Source organism: Protobothrops mucrosquamatus, unplaced genomic scaffold (genome assembly GCF_001527695.2).
Source record: "Protobothrops mucrosquamatus isolate PMUCROS unplaced genomic scaffold, P.Mucros_1.0 scaffold1725, whole genome shotgun sequence".
Lineage (NCBI taxonomy): Eukaryota > Metazoa > Chordata > Lepidosauria > Squamata > Viperidae > Protobothrops > Protobothrops mucrosquamatus.
In genome coordinates, this window is record NW_015387872.1 from 201181 (window position 1) to 220376 (window position 19196).

The 19196-nt window shown below is 37.1% G+C and overlaps 1 protein-coding gene across 2 annotated transcripts; it reads left to right on the forward strand.

The window, feature by feature from the left end:
• Positions 1–557: 557 nt before the first annotated feature.
• PTGES3 (prostaglandin E synthase 3) lies at positions 558–18736 on the forward strand. 2 transcript variants are annotated; one of them, XM_015822905.1, is made up of 8 exons: positions 558–595; positions 9560–9673; positions 9815–9884; positions 10633–10731; positions 12594–12683; positions 13092–13154; positions 13991–14015; positions 17289–18736. In XM_015822905.1, exons 1-8 carry the CDS (start codon positions 573–575, stop codon positions 17306–17308), a joined length of 504 nt encoding a protein of 167 aa, XP_015678391.1. In that variant the 5' UTR covers positions 558–572; the 3' UTR covers positions 17309–18736. The 2 variants fall into 2 exon arrangements, with proteins under 2 accessions (XP_015678391.1, XP_015678392.1); XM_015822906.1 differs by lacking the exon at positions 558–595 and adding an exon at positions 691–922.
• Positions 18737–19196: the final 460 nt, after the last annotated feature.

Below are 19196 nucleotides of genomic sequence, written 5' to 3' on the forward strand. Positions count from 1 at the left end.
GGAAATGTAAAGCGGTGAGATAACTGTTTCAGATCGCTCAATTCAATTATCTGGGAATGAAGGCTTTATCTTACAATTATTTTAAGGAAACTTTAGGAAGCTATTATAGATGCTCTCTGATTTTAGACTGGTTTCAATATCACTAGGAAAGTACAGCTCAATTTCTTTGGAATTAAATTGCACCATTTTATAATACAGCGGCGTAAGTCAACCCAGACAAGGTTCATCCTAGCCAACCCTAAGCCGGCAAACGGTGGCCCGGCAACTAAAACTGTAAATCTTTCTCTTCCGCGCAGGCGCTGAAAATAGGGGTTAATCCCTAGAAGGTCCAGAAAAAACGAGAACATGCGCGAAAGTTAAAAACGCGCATGCGTCGCTATCTGAATTGTGACGGCAGGCAGTGCAAGAGAATGTGCGCGAAAGAGTGGTGCGCATGCGTATTTGGAAGGTGGGGGTGACGCGCATGCGCAGAACAAAACATCCGCCGGCTTTTGGTAAGCGCGCTGCGGAGGACGACGAAGCGGCAAGGTGTTGGCGAGCAGTGCGCATGCGTACTTTAACATGACTGAAGGATGAGTGGAGGCGGGGGGTGTTGGTGAGTATTTTGCTGCGTCACCAGCTGCCTGGAAGCTGCCGTTGCTGGAGAACAAGCGAGCGCGAGAGAGAGAGAGAGAGAGAGAGCGCGCGCGCGGGCGGGCGCGCGGCATTGTGGGTAACAGGCCTCAGCCTTTCAGACCCGAGGACGAGCCGCCGCCGCTCCTACCGTCGCCGCCGCTCCCATCGCCACCCTGCCACCACCTCGTCCTTGCCGGGAGATCTTCAGTCCCGCCTTCGTTTTTTCCGGTCCGAGCCCCTTGGAGAGACGGAGAAAGAGGACGGAGCACGAGTAGGAGCCGCCGTCGCTGCTAACATCGCTCGCCATGTGAGTGAGTGAGGCGGGCCGGGAACGGTCGAAGTGGCTTCGGATGGGTCCGTCGCGTGTGGCAGCCGGATGGATGAATGTGTACTATCTGGAAATGCGAAAATCTTTCTCTCAGAGACCACCCGTGCCTTTATTGAGCCTAGACCTGATAGGGGAGCGGGTGTGTGGATGGTAGTAGTTAATGATGGAACGGTACGAGAAAGGCGGCCTAACGCGGGGTTGCTATGGAATGTGGTGCGGTTTTCCCTTCCTTCTGTACCTGGGCGTTGCCTCCTTAAATCTATGGGAGAAGAGTGCCTCTGTGCACGTTCGGAGCGCACTTTTCTTCGCCGCTGCCTTGAAGACCTCGCCACCTTCATCGGATCCAACTTATTCGACCTTCTCTTCCCTTTCCCTTAATCTATACCTAAATTATCGATTTAGGTGGTTCTTGTCGGGAGCGGTCAAAATCCTGGGAAAGCGGAGATCTAAACGCTGGTTGTGTTATGCAATGTCTGGTATATAAGAACTAAAGCATGTGCTAGGTAAAAATTGTGAGGGAAATGGTTACTTGTCTAAACGGGGGGGCGGGGGAAGTTACTAGTAGGGAAGAGCTGTAAAGCAGCTTTTACTTGAGTTAAGAGAACAAGGTCATACAGGAAGGAGACAAGATTTCTGTGAAGGGAAGAAATAATGCAACTAAGATCAAAATGTGAATGAAATAGCTTGGAGTTCTTGCGGTTTATTGGGTTAAACAACTGGTTTTTTTTTCCTCACAGTATTCCTTATTGTGCTGAAGTAAGTAAGTATGTTTAAGTAGGGGAATAAGATTTGTGGCTTGCAAAAGGAGGAATACTGGAGATCAGGCTGAGGAATGTGCTTGTACATACTGTACTAAAGAGGGGAAAAGTCCCAGGAGCAATAGTGAAAAAGATCAAAACCAAAGGCAAATCCTATTTACTATTGTTTGGAATGCTAATTGGTAGATTTATAATAACTAAGAAATGAGAATAGTTGGAGATGAGTTTCAGTGCTGGTACCAGTCTCAAAGTAAATCGTGAATCCATTTTTGAATGAGTTTTCTTGCTCTGGAAACAGTCTGTTCCTGACATAAGATGGAAATCTATCTAGCCTTTTAGATTCTTTAGAAAGGTTCAGAGGGCTTGCCATTCTAAGAATTTATAATGTTTTGTCTAGTTAACCTTAGTTTATCTCAAAGTTAGTCCAACATGGTTAGTACTAAATATGTGTGTGTGTTGGAGTGTGTTGATTCCAGGTGACTTCCTGGACCGCTGGGATGTACCAGAATGGTATGCTAGATGGGAAAACCAGAATCTTAGAAAAAGACAATTACAGACAATTTATACTATACTCCCAAGAAAATTACATATATATGTTCATGGAGTCATCAAGGATTAAGCTATTGCTGAAGATTTTATTTTAATATCTTGAAGTTATATTAGTTTTGATTTTGCTAAGGGTTTGCTATAATAATAAATAATAATCTTATTTAGACTTAATCATTTTCATTTTTCCTGTAGGTGTAAGAAGGGAGGCCTCACCTTCCAAATGCTCTCCAATGAATTTATTTGCTAATAAAGAATAGCTTTATTCCAAGCTGAAAGTGGATTTCAGTTTGGCACAAAACAGTTGAGGGAAGCAAAATTCTAGGAGAGAATATATTGTGTAGATGAAAACTTTCATCAAGAACAGAAACAATTTTGATAGACTCCAGTTTAACAATCCATATTGGACTGCTCCCTTGTTTGCTTGTTACCCAAACTAGTGTGGAAAGAGCAGTTGGTCTGCATTAATGATTTAGGAACATTTAGAAATGTTCTTGTTAAATATGAGTATTGACACATGTTTTGGGGCTGAATACTTTTGGGTGTGTGTGAAGATTTTTGTATTTAGAATATATTGCTGTTATTGGAGAGTGAAGTTCAGCTCAATCAAGCTAGAAAGTTTTTTGAGAAACACCACATTTGACAAAATAAATTTACACTGACAAGAATGCAAAATGCTGCTTGCTATACAGGTGTAATATGCAGTTAAACATACTGTTTTAAGATGGTTCTGAAATTGTGCCTGGAACATCTAAGAGATTGAGGCATTTTGGCTTAGTACATTCATAGTGGCCTTGATCATTTGTTTGCTGTTTGTGTCACTCTCAAATAATAAGATGATTAATATAAGAACTTTTACTGATCTCTGGTGAAAATCTACGACCATATAATGGTGCACACTACAGGTGGTCCTTGACTTACAACAGTTCATTTAGTGACCATTTGAAGTTACAACACGTTCTGAAAATAGTGACTTTTGACCAGTAGTGGGATTCAGCCGATTCACACCACTTCGGCAGAATTGGTAGCTAATTTTTTGTTGCCCAGGCCCAGAATGGACTTCCGGAAGTGGCATCCACACAGAGAACCGGTTGTTCACATATTTGAATCCCACCACTGCTTATGACCATTGGCAATTGACTCATATTTATGACAGTTGCAGTGTCTGGGGTCATGTGATCAACTTTTGTGACCTGATAAGCAAAGTCAACAGGGAAGCCAGATTCATTTAAGAACCATGTTACTAACTGAACAACTGCAGTGATTCACTTAACAAATGTCTCAGTAACAGAAATTTTGAGGTCAATTGTGGTTATAAGTCAGGGACTACCTGTATTGTTTAAACATCTTGTCTGCAAGCTCATACACTCCCTCTTCCCTGAAAATGTTTTGATTCAACCTTCTCCAACCTGGTTATCTTAAGTATGAAATTCAGCTCTCAGAATTCTTAGTAATAGTCATGCTGAAATAGGAATTCTGGAAGTTGAAGGGAGATTAAGTTGAAAAGTGCTGTGCATGATTCACTTTCTGGTTTAATAAACCAGTACAGTACATGATGTATTTGAGTTGTTCTGTATAAACTATTTTGTATAAGCCTGTCTTCAATTAAAACTGGAAGCCACTTTCAAACTGTGGTTTGCAATCATGTTTTATGGGTAAGATGTTATGTAAACTAGGTTTTGTGTGATTAAGATGTAGAGGCAAATCAAGAGATGAAGATATTAATTGGAGTTTTGAAGGAAATGCATACTAACAATTCAACTATTCATTTGGGGCTAACTTTGCAGCCTATACATAAGTTTTATATTAGTTATGCTTACACACTTAAAACCTCTCTTAAAGATAAACTATTGCCATTATATAATTGAAATCACCAATAACTAAGTCCTGTGTAGGACTTTATAGGGATCTGGAGTTCTTAATAGAAAACATTAAATCATTAGCTGCTGTCAGGAACATCGTTTAGAAATTGGATGCTCCTGCAGGATTGTATATACTTGTGGCTTTAAGGTCATGGAGTTTCTGTCACAAAATAACATCCCAATGTTAAATGTGTCAAAACTTGGAAATGCATAGCTAGTAAGAAAAATGAAACATGCTATGGTTTCACACATTCCCTTCCCTATTACACATGCACCACAAATTTAAGATTTACTGTTGTATTGAATTACAGCTAACAATATTTACTGCTAAGTATTCCAGAATGAATAGTAACCCTGTATATAGCAATTCTAATGATAATTTAGGATAGTGAGAACTTAATACCTTATAAAATGGCAGTTTTGTCATTATATAAGAAGTTGAAAATATGGCATTAGGAGGAAATTATTATATTTAGAATAGAAACTTTATTGTCACTTTGAATGTACACTAATCGGCATATATTAAAATGAAATTTCATTGCATACAGCTCTCAGAGTCACCACCTCCAATATGTACTACATAAATATGACAAAAATAAATACAGAATTATGCATATACCCACATATATGATGCAGAGAAACAACACAGTCTAGTTTGGATTATGTATACATGTGCCTGGCGAGAAAAACGAATCTTGCAACTTTTCCAGACGGATGGCATAGGGCAGTGATGGCAAACCTTTTAGAGACCAAGTGCCCAAAAACTGGCCCCGTCCCTGCTCCACCCCCTGCCCTGCCTCCACCCCGCCTGCCCGCAGGGCCTGTCACAGATTGCCCAGGCAGCCTAGCAGCGCCATGGCGGCCAAGCCCTCTGCCCGCGCCACAGAACATCAAGTGTGCACGATGGGGCGTGAGGGCAGAGTCTTGTCTACGCTGCCTGGCTGACATGTCCTTGGCTGCACTGCTCTGCATGGGCCACGCTCGGGGCCACTCTCCTCCAGGGGCCTGCTGGTGAGGGGGTAGCAGGGGGAGGCAAGGCTGGGGCAACGGCACATGTGCCCACAGAGGGCTCCGAGTGCCACCTCTGGCACCCGTGCCATAGGTTCGCCACCACTGGCATAGGGAACAAAGCTCTTACAGAATCTGGTAGTCCTGCTATTTCATTAATCCTTAACACTTTTTACATTTAAAGTATTGTTTTTAGAATATAAGGTGAAAAGTAACCGTTCACTTCTTTGATGTTTAACTGTGGATGACACTTCTTGCCATTTGTTTTTATATAAGATTGTTGCTAGGTAATTTGTTGAAAGCTTTCTGTAACTGAATTTCTACTGAGCAAATTTAATTTTCTGTTTTATTCCCTGTGAAATCTGTGTCCTTGTTGTAAGGATAATTGCAATGATTACCTAGTATCTCTACTGAATGCAGGTCCAAGCATCTAAAACTGCTTCTTAGCCACATACAGTCTGGTGCTTTAAAGTCCAGGAAATGAGCTCAATATATTCTTTATTTATTTATTTTTTTGTTATTTTGTGGTTAGATTTGTTAAATTGAATCTTGAGGATACAATAGGTAAACTGTTTCCTAAACTATGTAAAGTATAAACCAAAATAATTCCTTTCTGGCACAATGTTGTTGAATCTGAATTGAATAGCAGCACATGCATTTTGGAACTTGGTTAATATATCAATTCTATTCTTGCCATGTACATCAATATTTATAGTGGGTTTGATTGTTTTGTATTTTTAAATTTTGAGTGCTTAAAAATACATAATATAAGAAAGTCATTTAGAACCATTTTTGAAAGTCCCCTCACAGAAGAATATCAGTAATGTTAGATATGCTTTCAGGAAAAAAAAAACCTTGCTACTAATGATCTTTGTAGTACAGATAGTCCTTGACTTAAAACAGTTCGTTTAGTGACTTCAGAGTTACAACGGCATTGAAAAAAGTGACTTATGACCATTTTTCATGTTTACAACCATTGTGGCATCCCCATGGTCACATGATCAAAATCCAGATGCTTAGCAATTGACTCATTTATGACAACTGCAGTGTCCCAGGGTCATGGGATCATCTTTTGCAACCTTCTGACAAAGTGAATGGGGAAGCCAGATTCATTTTACAGTCCTGTTACTGATCTAGTTGATTTCAATTCATGAATAGGAGTTCTTTAAAAAAAGTTTACTTGATGATTGGGGGAGTGTATTGCTTATCTCTGATGGTAGCAGTTGATTTAAAGATTAGATTTCTGTAACCTGAAACATTAAAACTCCTACTAATACTCTAAGCCAACCTTTTGGGCACCAGGGACCAGTTCTGTGGAGAGAGGTTTTTCCACTGACCGGAGGGTGCGTGGTTTTGTGTGCTGCCTGAATCTTGCAGATGGGGCTTTGCTTGTTTGTGCAGACCGGTTGCTGGCATGCTGCGGCCCAGTACTGGTCCACGGCCCAGGGGTTGGGGACCCCTGCTCTAAGCCCAATTTGAATTGACTTACATTCTTAGTAATTTAAAATAAAAATAAACCAGTTTGCAATCCAGTTATTTTTTGAAGTTTTAAGTATTTTTTTTTCATTTATAATTATGTTAATATGCTCTTAAGGCTTAAATATATTCTACCTTCATTTTTTTCAAAACTGAATCCTAATTAAAATGAGAATTATTTAGAATTATGGTTACATTTTAAAAATTGTTTTACTGGAACAGTAAGTTTAAATGGACAAATAGGTGGCATAGTTTTGTAAAATGCAAATTCTTACATAACTAAATATTTGAAAAACCTGAAGGGAGCATTGTTCTTCCAACTTTGTCCCAATTTGAGTATGCCTAAAAGCAGCAAAAACTGTGTGGATTTAACATTAAGCCACAATTGCTGTAAATTCTACCATTCACTATTCTCCCTACTTAGTTCTTTCTGCTAAACCAGTGATGGCGAACCTTTTAGAGACCGAGTGCCCAAACTGCAACCCAAAACCCACTTATGCATCGTCGAGTGCCGGGTGGGTGTAGCCCATTGGGTGGGTGTGGCCCATTGGGTGGGCGTGGTTGCGGTGGTAACGGCAGACTGGGTGGGACTAAAAAGTTCAATCAATCAATTCCAACTTTGCAAGATTTTTTTTTCCCGTGAGAAGTTGAAATTGACTGATTGAACCTTTTTTTTGTTTTGCACACAGCGGCGGAGGCCTAAAGAGAAAAGGTTTTATAAAACCCAGTTGAAGGCCTAAGACTGGGGTGACGGCACGCGTGCCCACAGAGAGGGCTCTGAGTGCCACCTCTGGCACCCGTGCCATAGGTTCGCCATCACTGTGCTAAACCACCCAAAAATTAATGAGGCAAATATTTACCCTTTACATCTGAGATTGAACTTTCATTAGTTTTCCTCCTCCCAAACCAGGAATTTGAAATCAAATTCAGTATAACTTCAGTCTCTAGTTTGTAGGTCACAACAATTGCAAGAATTTAGGCATACGTTTTGCTTCCCACTGAAAAGAAATAAGTAACTCTGCAACTTGGAGCAACACTACAATAGAAATAGCCTTTTAAAAAATCCTCATCTTTTTGAAGCCCGAAGACCATTATTGAATTGAAAGATATTTTTTTAATATGGAAATTCAAGATTCAAGAATCCTTCCAGAAAAAAAATGCACCTTTGGTCTCAAGGTAATGATTGTTCTTTTAGTAATTGAACCTTGGAATCAATATGAACCAACTTGGTGTAAAATCAGTAAAAGAGAATGCAATAGTGCACAGTTGTATGCTACCTTTTGATACTCATTGCTTTGATTGCAGCAGTTATCTTGATGTGCTGGCTTTGCCTTTGTTTATGTCAAGACCATGGCAACAAACCTTAGCTATATGCTGTGACATAAGCAACTGTTTAATAGAACTTGTGTGTTACAAATTTGTGACATTCTATATTTTTGCCTCTTATTCGCAATATTCAGTATGTGGCTATATAATTGGTCTCCTGGGCAAAACTTAGGATCCCTTTGTGAGTCCTTTATGAACTTGGCAGTAATCCGCTCCTAAAAGTATTTGCATAGGTGTTCTGAGAGCTAGTATGCAAGGATTATCCAGATCATTGCCATGCATTTGCTTTATTGTGGAACCAAGAGCTTTATTTACCTTAATGTGAATCACAATAGCATAAATGTGAAGGTGTGTTCTATCTCTCACTAGCAGTATCTCAGAATTGTGATGTAGTTCTGTAGCACTCTCATTTGGAGTTTCTGTGAATCAGGAATGTGAAGATACGTGGAGTTTTTGATGTTCTCTGATCTTGGCTGTTTTCTTACATTTCATTACCTCACTAGGTAATATCATCAGTGCTGATGAGTGTGGGGTTTGCTCCTTGCTTATATAAAGTTGCTTGCCCAGTTGGTAAGAGTGTGGTTTTTTTCTTTGGTGTTGGCTGTTGGAAATACTATGTTCTGGTCTTTTTGATTCCACTTTAGCTTTTTAAATATCTCTTGAATATTGTGTAAATATAGTTTATGTGTAGTTATCAAGCCATTGAGGTATGTTCAGCGATCAAAAGACACATAGGAATAAATCAAATCCACACACCACTTAAAATTTCCAAACTTTGGAAATTAAATTGTACCTATAATAAATATGGCAAAAGTAGATGGTTATAAACTAAGGATAAGGATAAGTTGAAAGTTTCAATTTCCTTTTTTTTTTTTTTTTTTAAATGCAATGGTCCCCAACCTCCAGTCTGCAGACCAGCACTGATCTGCAGCCCATCAGGAACTGGGCCATGCAAATACAGCAAAGCCCCATCCATGCACCCTCAGGATCTAGGCAGCGTGCAAAACCACACTCCCCTAGTCTGCGGACAAAACACCCTCCACAGAACCGATCCCTGGTGCCCAAAAGGTTGGGGGCTGCTATTTTAATGCAAGCCCCAATATTCAGCAGTCTAGAAACAAAAGAAGAATGGAGGATGCAGTAGACAAGCATGTGGTTAATGAACAAAATGCCTTTTTTCTGGTTTCAATATTAATATTCTCATCTACATAATTCCAGTTTCTATATTTTAATAGTTTGACTTAAAGGGATCAACTGTAAATTGTTCAAATACATCCATTGATTTTGGCCTATCTTTATGCTTGACCTTAAAGCAGTTTTTAAAAAAGAAAAACACTTCCTTTTATTGCTATTATTGCATTTAGCTAAAGCTGCTTGGGAGGCCTAGCTGACAGTCAATTTAGTCCAGTCCCAAGCTGCAAGTTTCCATATTTGTGTACTCTAAACTAAAACAGAATTTGTATGCAGTCTTAATTTCTTGTAAAAAATGCATGCAACAAAAAAAAAATAGGGCTGTATGAAAAGAACTAATCGGGGGGGAAATGACTAATGACTATTAAGCAATCAATATTGTATTGTATTATTGTATGTCAGATAGTTGTTGTATATTAGTATTAATCTAATTCTCAAATTATTTTTAGGCAGCCTGCTTCAGCAAAGTGGTATGACCGAAGGGATTACGTCTTTATTGAATTTTGTGTTGAAGACAGTAAAGATGTTAATGTAAAATTTGAGAAAGCCAAACTTACATTCGCGTAAGTAAATCATTTTATTTCATTAAATTTATTATAGCTGCCCACTCTTAACAAACTGAAAGCTGAACATGAATAGGATTGATATGAATAAATTGGCTCTTTTGTTGATACTGAGAATACTTGATTTTTATTTTCTTGCAGTTGTCTTGGAGGAAATGATAGCTTCAAACATTTAAATGAAATTGATCTTTATAATTCTATTGATCCAAATGTAAGTTGTCTTCCTTGTCTTTCTACACTTAATTTTAATATGTCAGAAACACTGTTGTAACATTTTAGTCAGTCAAGGCTATGATTATGTAGAAAAGTTAAGCTGTCAAATTCTCATCCTAATTGTTTATTCTCATTTATTTGTATAATGCCAAATTTTTAACAAAGCTCATTATGCATACCTGCTTGTTTGTAAAATTCTTAGAATTGTGTTACCATAAGGAATTATATATGCACTTGATTTAATACGTCTTCTTCACCTCCACTACTGCCATTCCTCTTAGAGAGATGGTGACTAATTACTGATTGTATAGTTATTTTTTTGGGAAAGAATTATTAGTGGTTGTCTCTGTTAACATTGAGTAATATACATTGAAGAGTTTATGCTGTTCAGGAGTTCATTAGATGGATTTAAGCAGAGCAGGCTCTTCTATAAAATTGGAAGTAGAATTTTAGTCTTATATATTTCCAGTGGTGTATCTTTATGCATTTGCATCATTTTTATTGTACCATATTATGGGCTGGGAGCCATGTAATTGAATATAGTTCCATATTAAAATGATCTTTTTTATATTCAGAAAAACCATTTAATGGCAAATTATAATAAAACAAGAATATGTGGTGGGAGAGCATTTAATTGGGTAAAATCTGATTTCTTTATAATATAACCTAGGAATATCTTTATTCTATCTCATGTTGTTCGAACTAGACATACACTAATTATAGAGGCACTTTTTAAATTTTTTTAGGAATCCAAGCATAAAAGAACAGACAGATCTGTTTTATGTTGTTTACGAAAAGGAGAATCCGGCCAGTCATGGCCACGGTTAACAAAAGAGAAAGCTAAGGTAAAAACTTTCACTGTACCATTTTGTATCACTTTTAAACTGTTAAAACAAGTCCCCCTTCTAAACACACTTTGCATTTTTGGAATACTCAACCCAACACAATACGTTGGGATATGTATAAAATGAAAAATATATTTTATTTGAGCTTGAACAGAATAGCTAAGCTTCAAAATTCAAAATCCTTCAACAATTAAATTTATTATTTTGAAAAACCCAAGTCTGCTATCCCCTGTTTTTAGCAGTTTCTTCCTTAAATTAAATACATTATTTCAATTAGCACCTAGTTCAGATAGAGTATATCTCCATCGCCCCAGAAAGGAATAACTAAATAAACCACCCAGCTAATAAAATCATAGCCTTTTGTTATGACTTTTTATTGTTTGAAAATAATTAATTTTAATTTACACTGCAATTGTGCTGATTGAAATCCTCTATATATTTCATTAATATACAGATATTCCTCAACTGACAACAGTTCATTTAGTGACTGCTCAAAGTTACAATGACGCTAAAAAAAGTGGCATGACTGCTGCAGCATCCCCACGGTCATGTGATCAAAATCCACAGCTTGGTAATTGACTCATATTTAAGGTGGTTGCAGTGTCCCAGGTTCATGTGATCATCTTTTGCCACCTTCTGACAAGCAAAATCAATGGGGAAGCCAGATTCACTTAACCATGTGAACTTTAACAACTGCAGTGATTCACTTAACAACTGGCAAGAAAGGTCATAAAATGAGGCAAAACTTAACCTATGTCTCATTTAGCAACAAATTTTGTGCTCAGTTGTGATCATACGTTGAGGACTACCTATATTGTACAATGCAATAATAAATAAGTACCTGCCCCAAGGTCTATATCAGCCAGCCTATTTTGAAAAAAGTAATATAGAACTGAGTCAGCAGAAAGTAAATTATATAAGCTCAATACAGGTTAAAAAAAGAGTTTGCCTAATGATAATTCCACAGTTATATTTCTCTTAAATATTTTTAAAAGCACTTTGGAAATTACAAAAAGGGCATGGAAATATACATAGGGTAAAGCCCACCTAGTAGAACAAACCAATTTAAACCAACAGTGCACCCTGAAGCTCAAAATCAGTAAGATTTTGAATATACAGAAAGTGCATGTTAACAAAGCTCAACAAATCAACCTGCCCAAGGCTTTGCATTTACACAACCTTAAAATGTATGTTTTTGTCTTTCGGGTATGAAATATTAGCTGCCTGGGAAATAAACCACAACCCAATATATGAAGCACCTTTGCTTTGTTTCAAGCTCAGAACATTTGAAACAGTTGTTTTGAGATTAGAATATTTAGCAATTACTGTAAAATTGTCCTATATTTGTTCATTCCATATCTTTTATAAGCAGTCACATGTGCAGACTCATTTCTTGCATGTTCCATGAATATGGTACATATTCAACATTTTATTCTCCAAGAAATAGATTGGCTGGTCTTTGCTCTAATTCTTCCTTATTTGAACAAATTTGTAAGTATAAATGTTGACACAGACCTATTAAAACTGCTTTTCTCATAATCAGATTGAAATTATAAATACTAGGGAATTACAATACAGTGGGGAAGGCATTAACGAAGAGAAGACTTCTATACCATTGGTGATCTATTTGGAACAGTGGGGGAAACCTAATCCAGTTTTATGCCGACGGGCTTTCTTTAATCAGCAAAGTGGAGAGGAGGTGATTTTGTTTCCTTTTCTTCTTAGTTTTCCTAAGGTTGGAAAACTTAACAGTAGAAGAGAAGCAAATAAACATTTTTCCCTTTGAAGTTTCCTAAACTTCTCACGTTATTTAACATGATTACAAGCTGCCTGAATTAAATGTTTACTTTCTACATCCATAGCTCAATTGGCTCAGTGTGGATTTTAACAACTGGAAAGATTGGGAAGATGATTCTGATGAAGATCTGTCCAATTTTGATCGCTTTTCTGAAGTAAGTGGAATATTTATATAAGAAGAATGCTGACACCATGGTCCCAATAAGTGCTGGATTGATTAAAATGCTGTTGCAGAACATTTATATATTTGTAACACAGAATGTTCTTTTTTAAAAAGGGTGATCTCATGAAATTTCACATAAGAATGTCAGTTTCACAAGATTCCATTTTTGTGTTTGTGAGATTTTAGGCATTTATGTATACGATCATGAGAGATTCTGTGATAGTGCTTGGAACCTGAAAAGGGTTTGAGTGGTTTAGGATGGCTTAATTGGTACTGAGCACTATTACTGATGGAAAAGTTTAATTCTTGGTATAAAAAAGAGCAAATCTTCCTTCAGGTTGCTCAGGTCCAAAATAATAATATGAAACATTACTGAATATTATATTTCATTTGTAATTAGATGATGAACAACATGGGTGGTGATGAAGATGTAGATTTGCCAGAAGTAGATGGAGCAGATGATGTGAGTAGCTTTCTATAAGGCATATTTCACCTGAATGTTTCAACCCTGAATGTTGATAACACCATGTAAACATGCATAAGAATTTCTGTGAACATCATACTAGAAACTTCTTTTGGAAATGTCTACATGAATGTAATTTGGAACAAGGTGATATTTGCACATTTTGCAATATTACATTTGATGTTAAAAAAAGCCCTGCATAATTAAACATATGTTTTGTTTGGGGCCTGGAAGATTCCAGTTATATAGACTTGACTACGGAGGCCCACAGTACAATTTTTCATGTCTAGTAATACCGAGTTTCCCTGAAAATAAGCCTTAGCTTGATTTTTGGGGGTGGGCCTAATATAAGCCCTACCCCAAAAATAAGCCCTAGTTTTGGGGCGAGGCACACACCTAAAAATAAAGCTAGGGTGGGGGTGTGGATCTGCCCCACACGCCCTGCACCCACTTAACTTGCAGCCAGGCCTTTCCTCGCTGGCCCACTTCTTCTACAGCCAGGCCTGCATCTCTCAGTCACAGATCTTTCTGGAAGACCCCCGCAGCCAAGAACTGAGACTGCATAGGCCTTCCGGAAAGGTCTGACTGCAAAATGCAGGCCGGAATGTAGCTGCAGAATGAAGCTGCTCCTTCAGTCGCAGAAGAACTAGACCTGCTGGGTGGGGCTGTTGGTGCCAGAAGTGAGTAAGACATCCCCCGAAAATAAGGCCTGGTGCCTCTTTTGAAGGCAAAAATAAATAAATAAGACCCGGTCTTATTTTCAGGGAAACACAGTATATGGCTTTTTAAAGCAGTACATTGAATTTACTTATTAACTTTGTCTCTTTTTGTTACAGGATTCACCAGATAGTGATGATGAAAGTAAGTTGATTGTTTTAGGACATTTATTTCCTGTATTATACTTCTTGTAAAATTAAGAAAATGCTGGGAACTTTACTGTTTTGTCTCTCCCATACCTCATCCTTTCTATTTCAATCAAGGATAGTTAATGTTGCTGTTGTAGGTAATTTTCTTTTAAAAAGTTTTCTTTGTACAGTGAATATAAAAAGTTTACACAACCCTGTTAAAAAATCAAACCAAGATAAATCACTTCAGAATTTTTCTACTTTTAAAATAACATAAAAGTGGTACAATTCAATTGCAAAACAAACTGAAATCTTTTAGGGAGAAAAATAACAATAAAAACATATAACAATATGGTTGCATAAGTATGCCTAGGGATGTGGCTGTGTTCAGAATTAACCAATCACATTCAAACTGATGTTAAATAGTAGTCAGTACACACTTGCCATCAATTGAACTGACTTTGATCAAGCCCATATAAAGTTCAGCTGTTTTAGTGGGATTATTCTGACATTTACTCAGTTGCCTCAGGGATCTCATTGTTGGAAGGTATCAGTCAGGAAAAGAGTACCAAAAAAAAATCCAAGGCATTGGATATACCAGTAAACATAGTGAAGACAGTCATCAAGTAGAGAAAATATAGCACAACAGTGACATTATTAAGAACTGAATGTCCCTCCAAAATTTATGAAAAAGCAAGAAGAAAATTGGTTCAAGAGGCCTACAGCAACATTAGGAGCTGCAGGAATTTCTTGGAAAGTAGTGATTGTGTGACAAAAATCTCTTGATATTTTGGGCTTTGGGTAGTGTGGCCTTTTTCTTAACAAAGAAAAACATTCAAGCCTGGCTACATTTTGCAGAAACCTACATCAAATGACAAAAGCATGTGGGAAAAATGTGCTATGGTCTGATAAGGCCAAGATTGAACTTTTGGGCCAGAACTCCAAAAAGGATTTTTTGTGTAAAAACAACACTGCGCATCAGCAAAAGTACACAATAGTACATCATACCCACAGGTATGAACAATAGTGGTGGAAGCATTATGCTTTGGGTCTGCTTTTCTTCAGCTGGAATTCGGGTTGTAGTCAAAGTGGAGGAAATTATGAACAGTTCCAGATATCGGGCACAGGAGATGCCCTTGGAATCGGATAGATTGGGAGCACTTTTGCAAGGAAGAGTGGGCAAAGATTCCCAGGGCAAGATGTGCCACGCTAATAGGTTCCTACCCCAAAAGACTGAATGTTGTCATAAAATCAAAAGGTGCTTCCACAAAGTATGCATTTAAGGGTGTGCACACTTATGCAACCACATTATCGTTCATTTTTATTGTTATTTTTCCCCATGAAAGATTTAAGTACAACTTATATGCTTGTATAGCTTATATGCTATATTAATTGAACAGCTTATATGCTATATTAAAGAAAAAAATCTGAAGTGATGTATCTTGGTCTGATTTTTTTACATTTCGAAAATCCAGCATTTTAACTGGTGTGTAAACTTTTTATATCCACTGTATAATACATAAGGCAACTCAAGTTATCAAGTACTTTTTTATCTATTTTAAATGTTCAATCAACTATTGGGATAGATTTTGCACATGGGTTAGTGATTCCACACTCCTATAAATTTCAGCAGGTGATAGGATTTAGTATTTGGAGTATATACTAGATTGGAGAATGCTACTTTGGAAAATGAAATCCCAAGTTATTCAGGGCTTTTTCGATTAACAACCAATATTTTGGAAACCAGTTAGTGGCAAATAAGCTCGGAAATAATATATTTTTTGTTAGTTTATCCCTGTAGCTTTGAATTCCTCACTCATCACTGATCCAGGAGCCAGTAATTTTAAGCATGAAAGTTGTGGCCTAATAGGAAACTTGTTTTTAGTAAAAAAAAAAAAAAACACTAATAAATTTTTATTTAAACATAATATTTATTTCTTTTTTTTCTTTTAAATTTCTATGCTGCTCATCTAACTGATAAAATGACTCTAGGTGACATAGAAATAATTTCTGTTGCTGAGGTCTACTAGGTTACAAATCCTTTAAGTGCTGCAATCAGTTATTTTCAATTTTCCTCTGGTTGTTGACACTTTGTGGGCAGAGGTAGTACTTGAGTCTTACATTCTATATCACCTTTGCTCAATATGGTAACTTATGTAGGGTTTGAGTGGATATCAGTACATCTACCAGGTTAGACAAAGTTGTTTACATAATAAACACTTGAACTGGATGTATTTCACCTATATTTTTTCCTTCTTTATTTACATGTTTAGTAAGCTCCTTTCCTTATAACCTGACAATACTCTAGTATCAAAGTGGTAGAATTCTCTTTTCACAGCTAACTACTCCTCCCTCAATATTTAACATGAGGTTGGCTTTCTTTTTTCAAGTTGTGGGTTAGCAAAGATGGTATCATAAACTATTATGCATTATCCATCAGTGTAATAAACCTTTTGAGTTTGTTGGAATAAGAAATACATTGCCCACGTAAAATCTACTGCCTTTGGTTTTTAGGTAACCTCTCTTGTATTTTCATACCAATCTATTCTTCTTCCCTGGGCCCCAGTCCTGTGGAATAAGAATGCTGGAGGAACTGGAAAGGATTAGTGTGTCTTGCACTGTGATTGGAAAATGTAAAACATAGTGGGAAATTGCCATTTGGGAAAGAAGGTGCAGATAGTCATTGATTTAAGGCTGTAATTGAACCCACAATTTCAGTCAGAAGTTATGACAGTTATAAAGTGGGTCATTATGTGACTGCCTGATTTTACAACCTTTTGCAGCAGTTATTAAGCAAATACCACAGTTGTTACATGAACCTATTCTTTACTGGGGCAATTTTTGCTGAAAAATGGAAATAAATGCCAGTTTCAAAAAAAAAATGTAAATCACAGTCATGTCACCCCCAAGATGCTGCAAATGGCCACAAAAGTGGGCTCGGTGCCCTTAATGCGGTCATGTGATCATGGGGGCTGGAATGGACATTGAAATGTTGATTCTGGGTCATAAGTCCCTTTTTCGGGATCCATCAGAACTTTAAACAGTTGCTAAGTAACCAGTTACCAGTTGAGGATTATCTGTACGCAACTGGACATACAGTATTCTCATTAAGGCCAGATATCTGTGAAAGCTATCAAACCTTTGTGTACTCTAGCTTAGCTATCAAATGGTATATTGTCACAGTTTTGGAGGTTGAAAGTTACACATTTTTTAATTTTTTTATTTTTTGCAATAATTAGGCTATCACTATAAGCTAAAATCAATTTTTTTTCCTCTTTTTTTCTTTTAGAAATGCCAGACCTGGAATAAAAGAAACTGACAAATGTTGGGGTTTGGGGAAAGACTTCATCACAACGTTTCATAATTGAGATAAGAATTCTTGAGTTGATAGCTCTAAAGACAGAAAATGCATCCTTTAATTCATCTTCAACCTGTTTTAAGCAGCTTCATTGATTGGTGCATACCATTGTTCAGGGCAGTCTTAAGCTACATGAGGCAATAATGTTAGCATGAAAGTTTTCCAGACTTCCAAAAAAGGAACAACAAAAACCCAATCACACAAATATTTGAGGTATAGGCAATCAAATCAGTTGCAATAAAAGGGTTTATAATGCCTCTTTGCCTCATCATAAGATGTTACAATGGGTAAACTCAATTTACATGAAGTGGTAAATGTATACTTTTCCCCCTCACATTGTGGACTGCAGACAACTCACGTTTTGTAGCTGGAACAAAACTGGCTGAAGCAATGTTCTAATTGGCTTTTTAAATTTAAGCTGGTAACGTGCTGTACCTCCAGGGGTGTCTTCAGGGTATGTTCCACTAATGTTTAATGCTTTTCACTTTGTTGTATTTAATCACTAGTTAGTGTTCAAGATATCCTAGCTAAAATTAGCAACCCCTTTAAAATTTAAAATGGGTGAAGCGTGTACACTTGGTTGTTAAATCCTCAGAGCTCATGAATCTCTTGCTATGGAGATGGGAGCCTGTACATTGTTGCTTATCAATCTGTACATTTAGACCAAATTGTATTTGCACTGTTGGTATGAAAGCGAGTGACAAAATGTTAATACACTATTGGATCTTTTGTTTTTTGACCAGCTTATAAGCCTGAAAACCTCAATTTGTGTTCAAAGCAGTGGGGATTTTTTAATGTCTACATTATTTCTAATAAACTGTTGAAGACTCCATGACTGTCAACTGTCTGGCTGGCTGTAACTTCATGTATTCTTACTATTTGTTGGAATGAAGTACTTTTCTTTCAAGTTTGGGATAATAAAATAGGATTGTTCAAGCTGTTTGAAGGAGGGAAAAAATTAATATTCCCAAATGATTCCCTTGAAACAAAATTGGACTTGTAAGTTTTGAATACTGACAGCAATTTAAAAGAAGTGTTGTAATTTGATTAAAATATAAACGGTCATCCCTTAAAATGTTGAACTTCTGCATTTCACACCTGATTAATGCAACACTTATTTTTTAAAATGAGCATATGTGACTGCAGTTTGGCCCACAAGAATTTACTGAAGAATATTAAATATAGACTCTGATTCTGAACAGAGAAGCATTTCTAAAGGTGTGTTTCAATGCACTCTGCCCCAAGATCTTGTCATATGCTGTTCCCACTTCCATATTTTGGTTGATGTATTCGGTGTTTTCAGTTAAGCTGTAATCTTATGTGCATTTTATGGAGGCCAAACGAAGGTATTTGGAATAAAATTACTTGGAAATCAAGGGGGAAATCCTGTCTTTTCAGCTGGATTTGTTTTCACAGTCAATCTTGAACGTAGAGTTGGTACAAGTCATCTCTCTCTGCTTGACAAGCTGGCAAATAAGGTTCTAGCCTGGACAAACATCTTTGCATTTCAGCAAAAGCAGGTTAGGCAAGAAACCTTTAACTGTAATTTAAACTAAGAATTGAAGAAGCGAGAAAATTAAATTATGGATTGGAATGGTTTATATTATTTTAGTTTGTAGGTTAGTCGAGTCAATGTTTTGCTGACTTAATTTGTGGGATACACAGGCTGCATGTACCGGCAAACAAAGACAAAATATTTCATATCTCATTTGGGTAGCTACCATATAAGCAGAGCTTATAAATGGTATATAACCTATAAATTATTAACTGACATGATTTCCATATTCAGTAACAGCTTAGCTTTTACTCTCTGGATCAACAAATTCTAAAGATTTCAAA

Coding starts and splice junctions, on each gene's coding strand:
- PTGES3 (XM_015822905.1), top strand. CDS start 573: ATGAGTGGAGGCGGGGGGTGTTG. Junction 9,885..10,632: donor ATAATTCTATTGATCCAAAT/GTAAGTTGTCTT, acceptor AAATTTTTTTAG/GAATCCAAGCATAAAAGAAC. Junction 13,155..13,990: donor AAGTAGATGGAGCAGATGAT/GTGAGTAGCTTT, acceptor TTTTTGTTACAG/GATTCACCAGATAGTGATGA.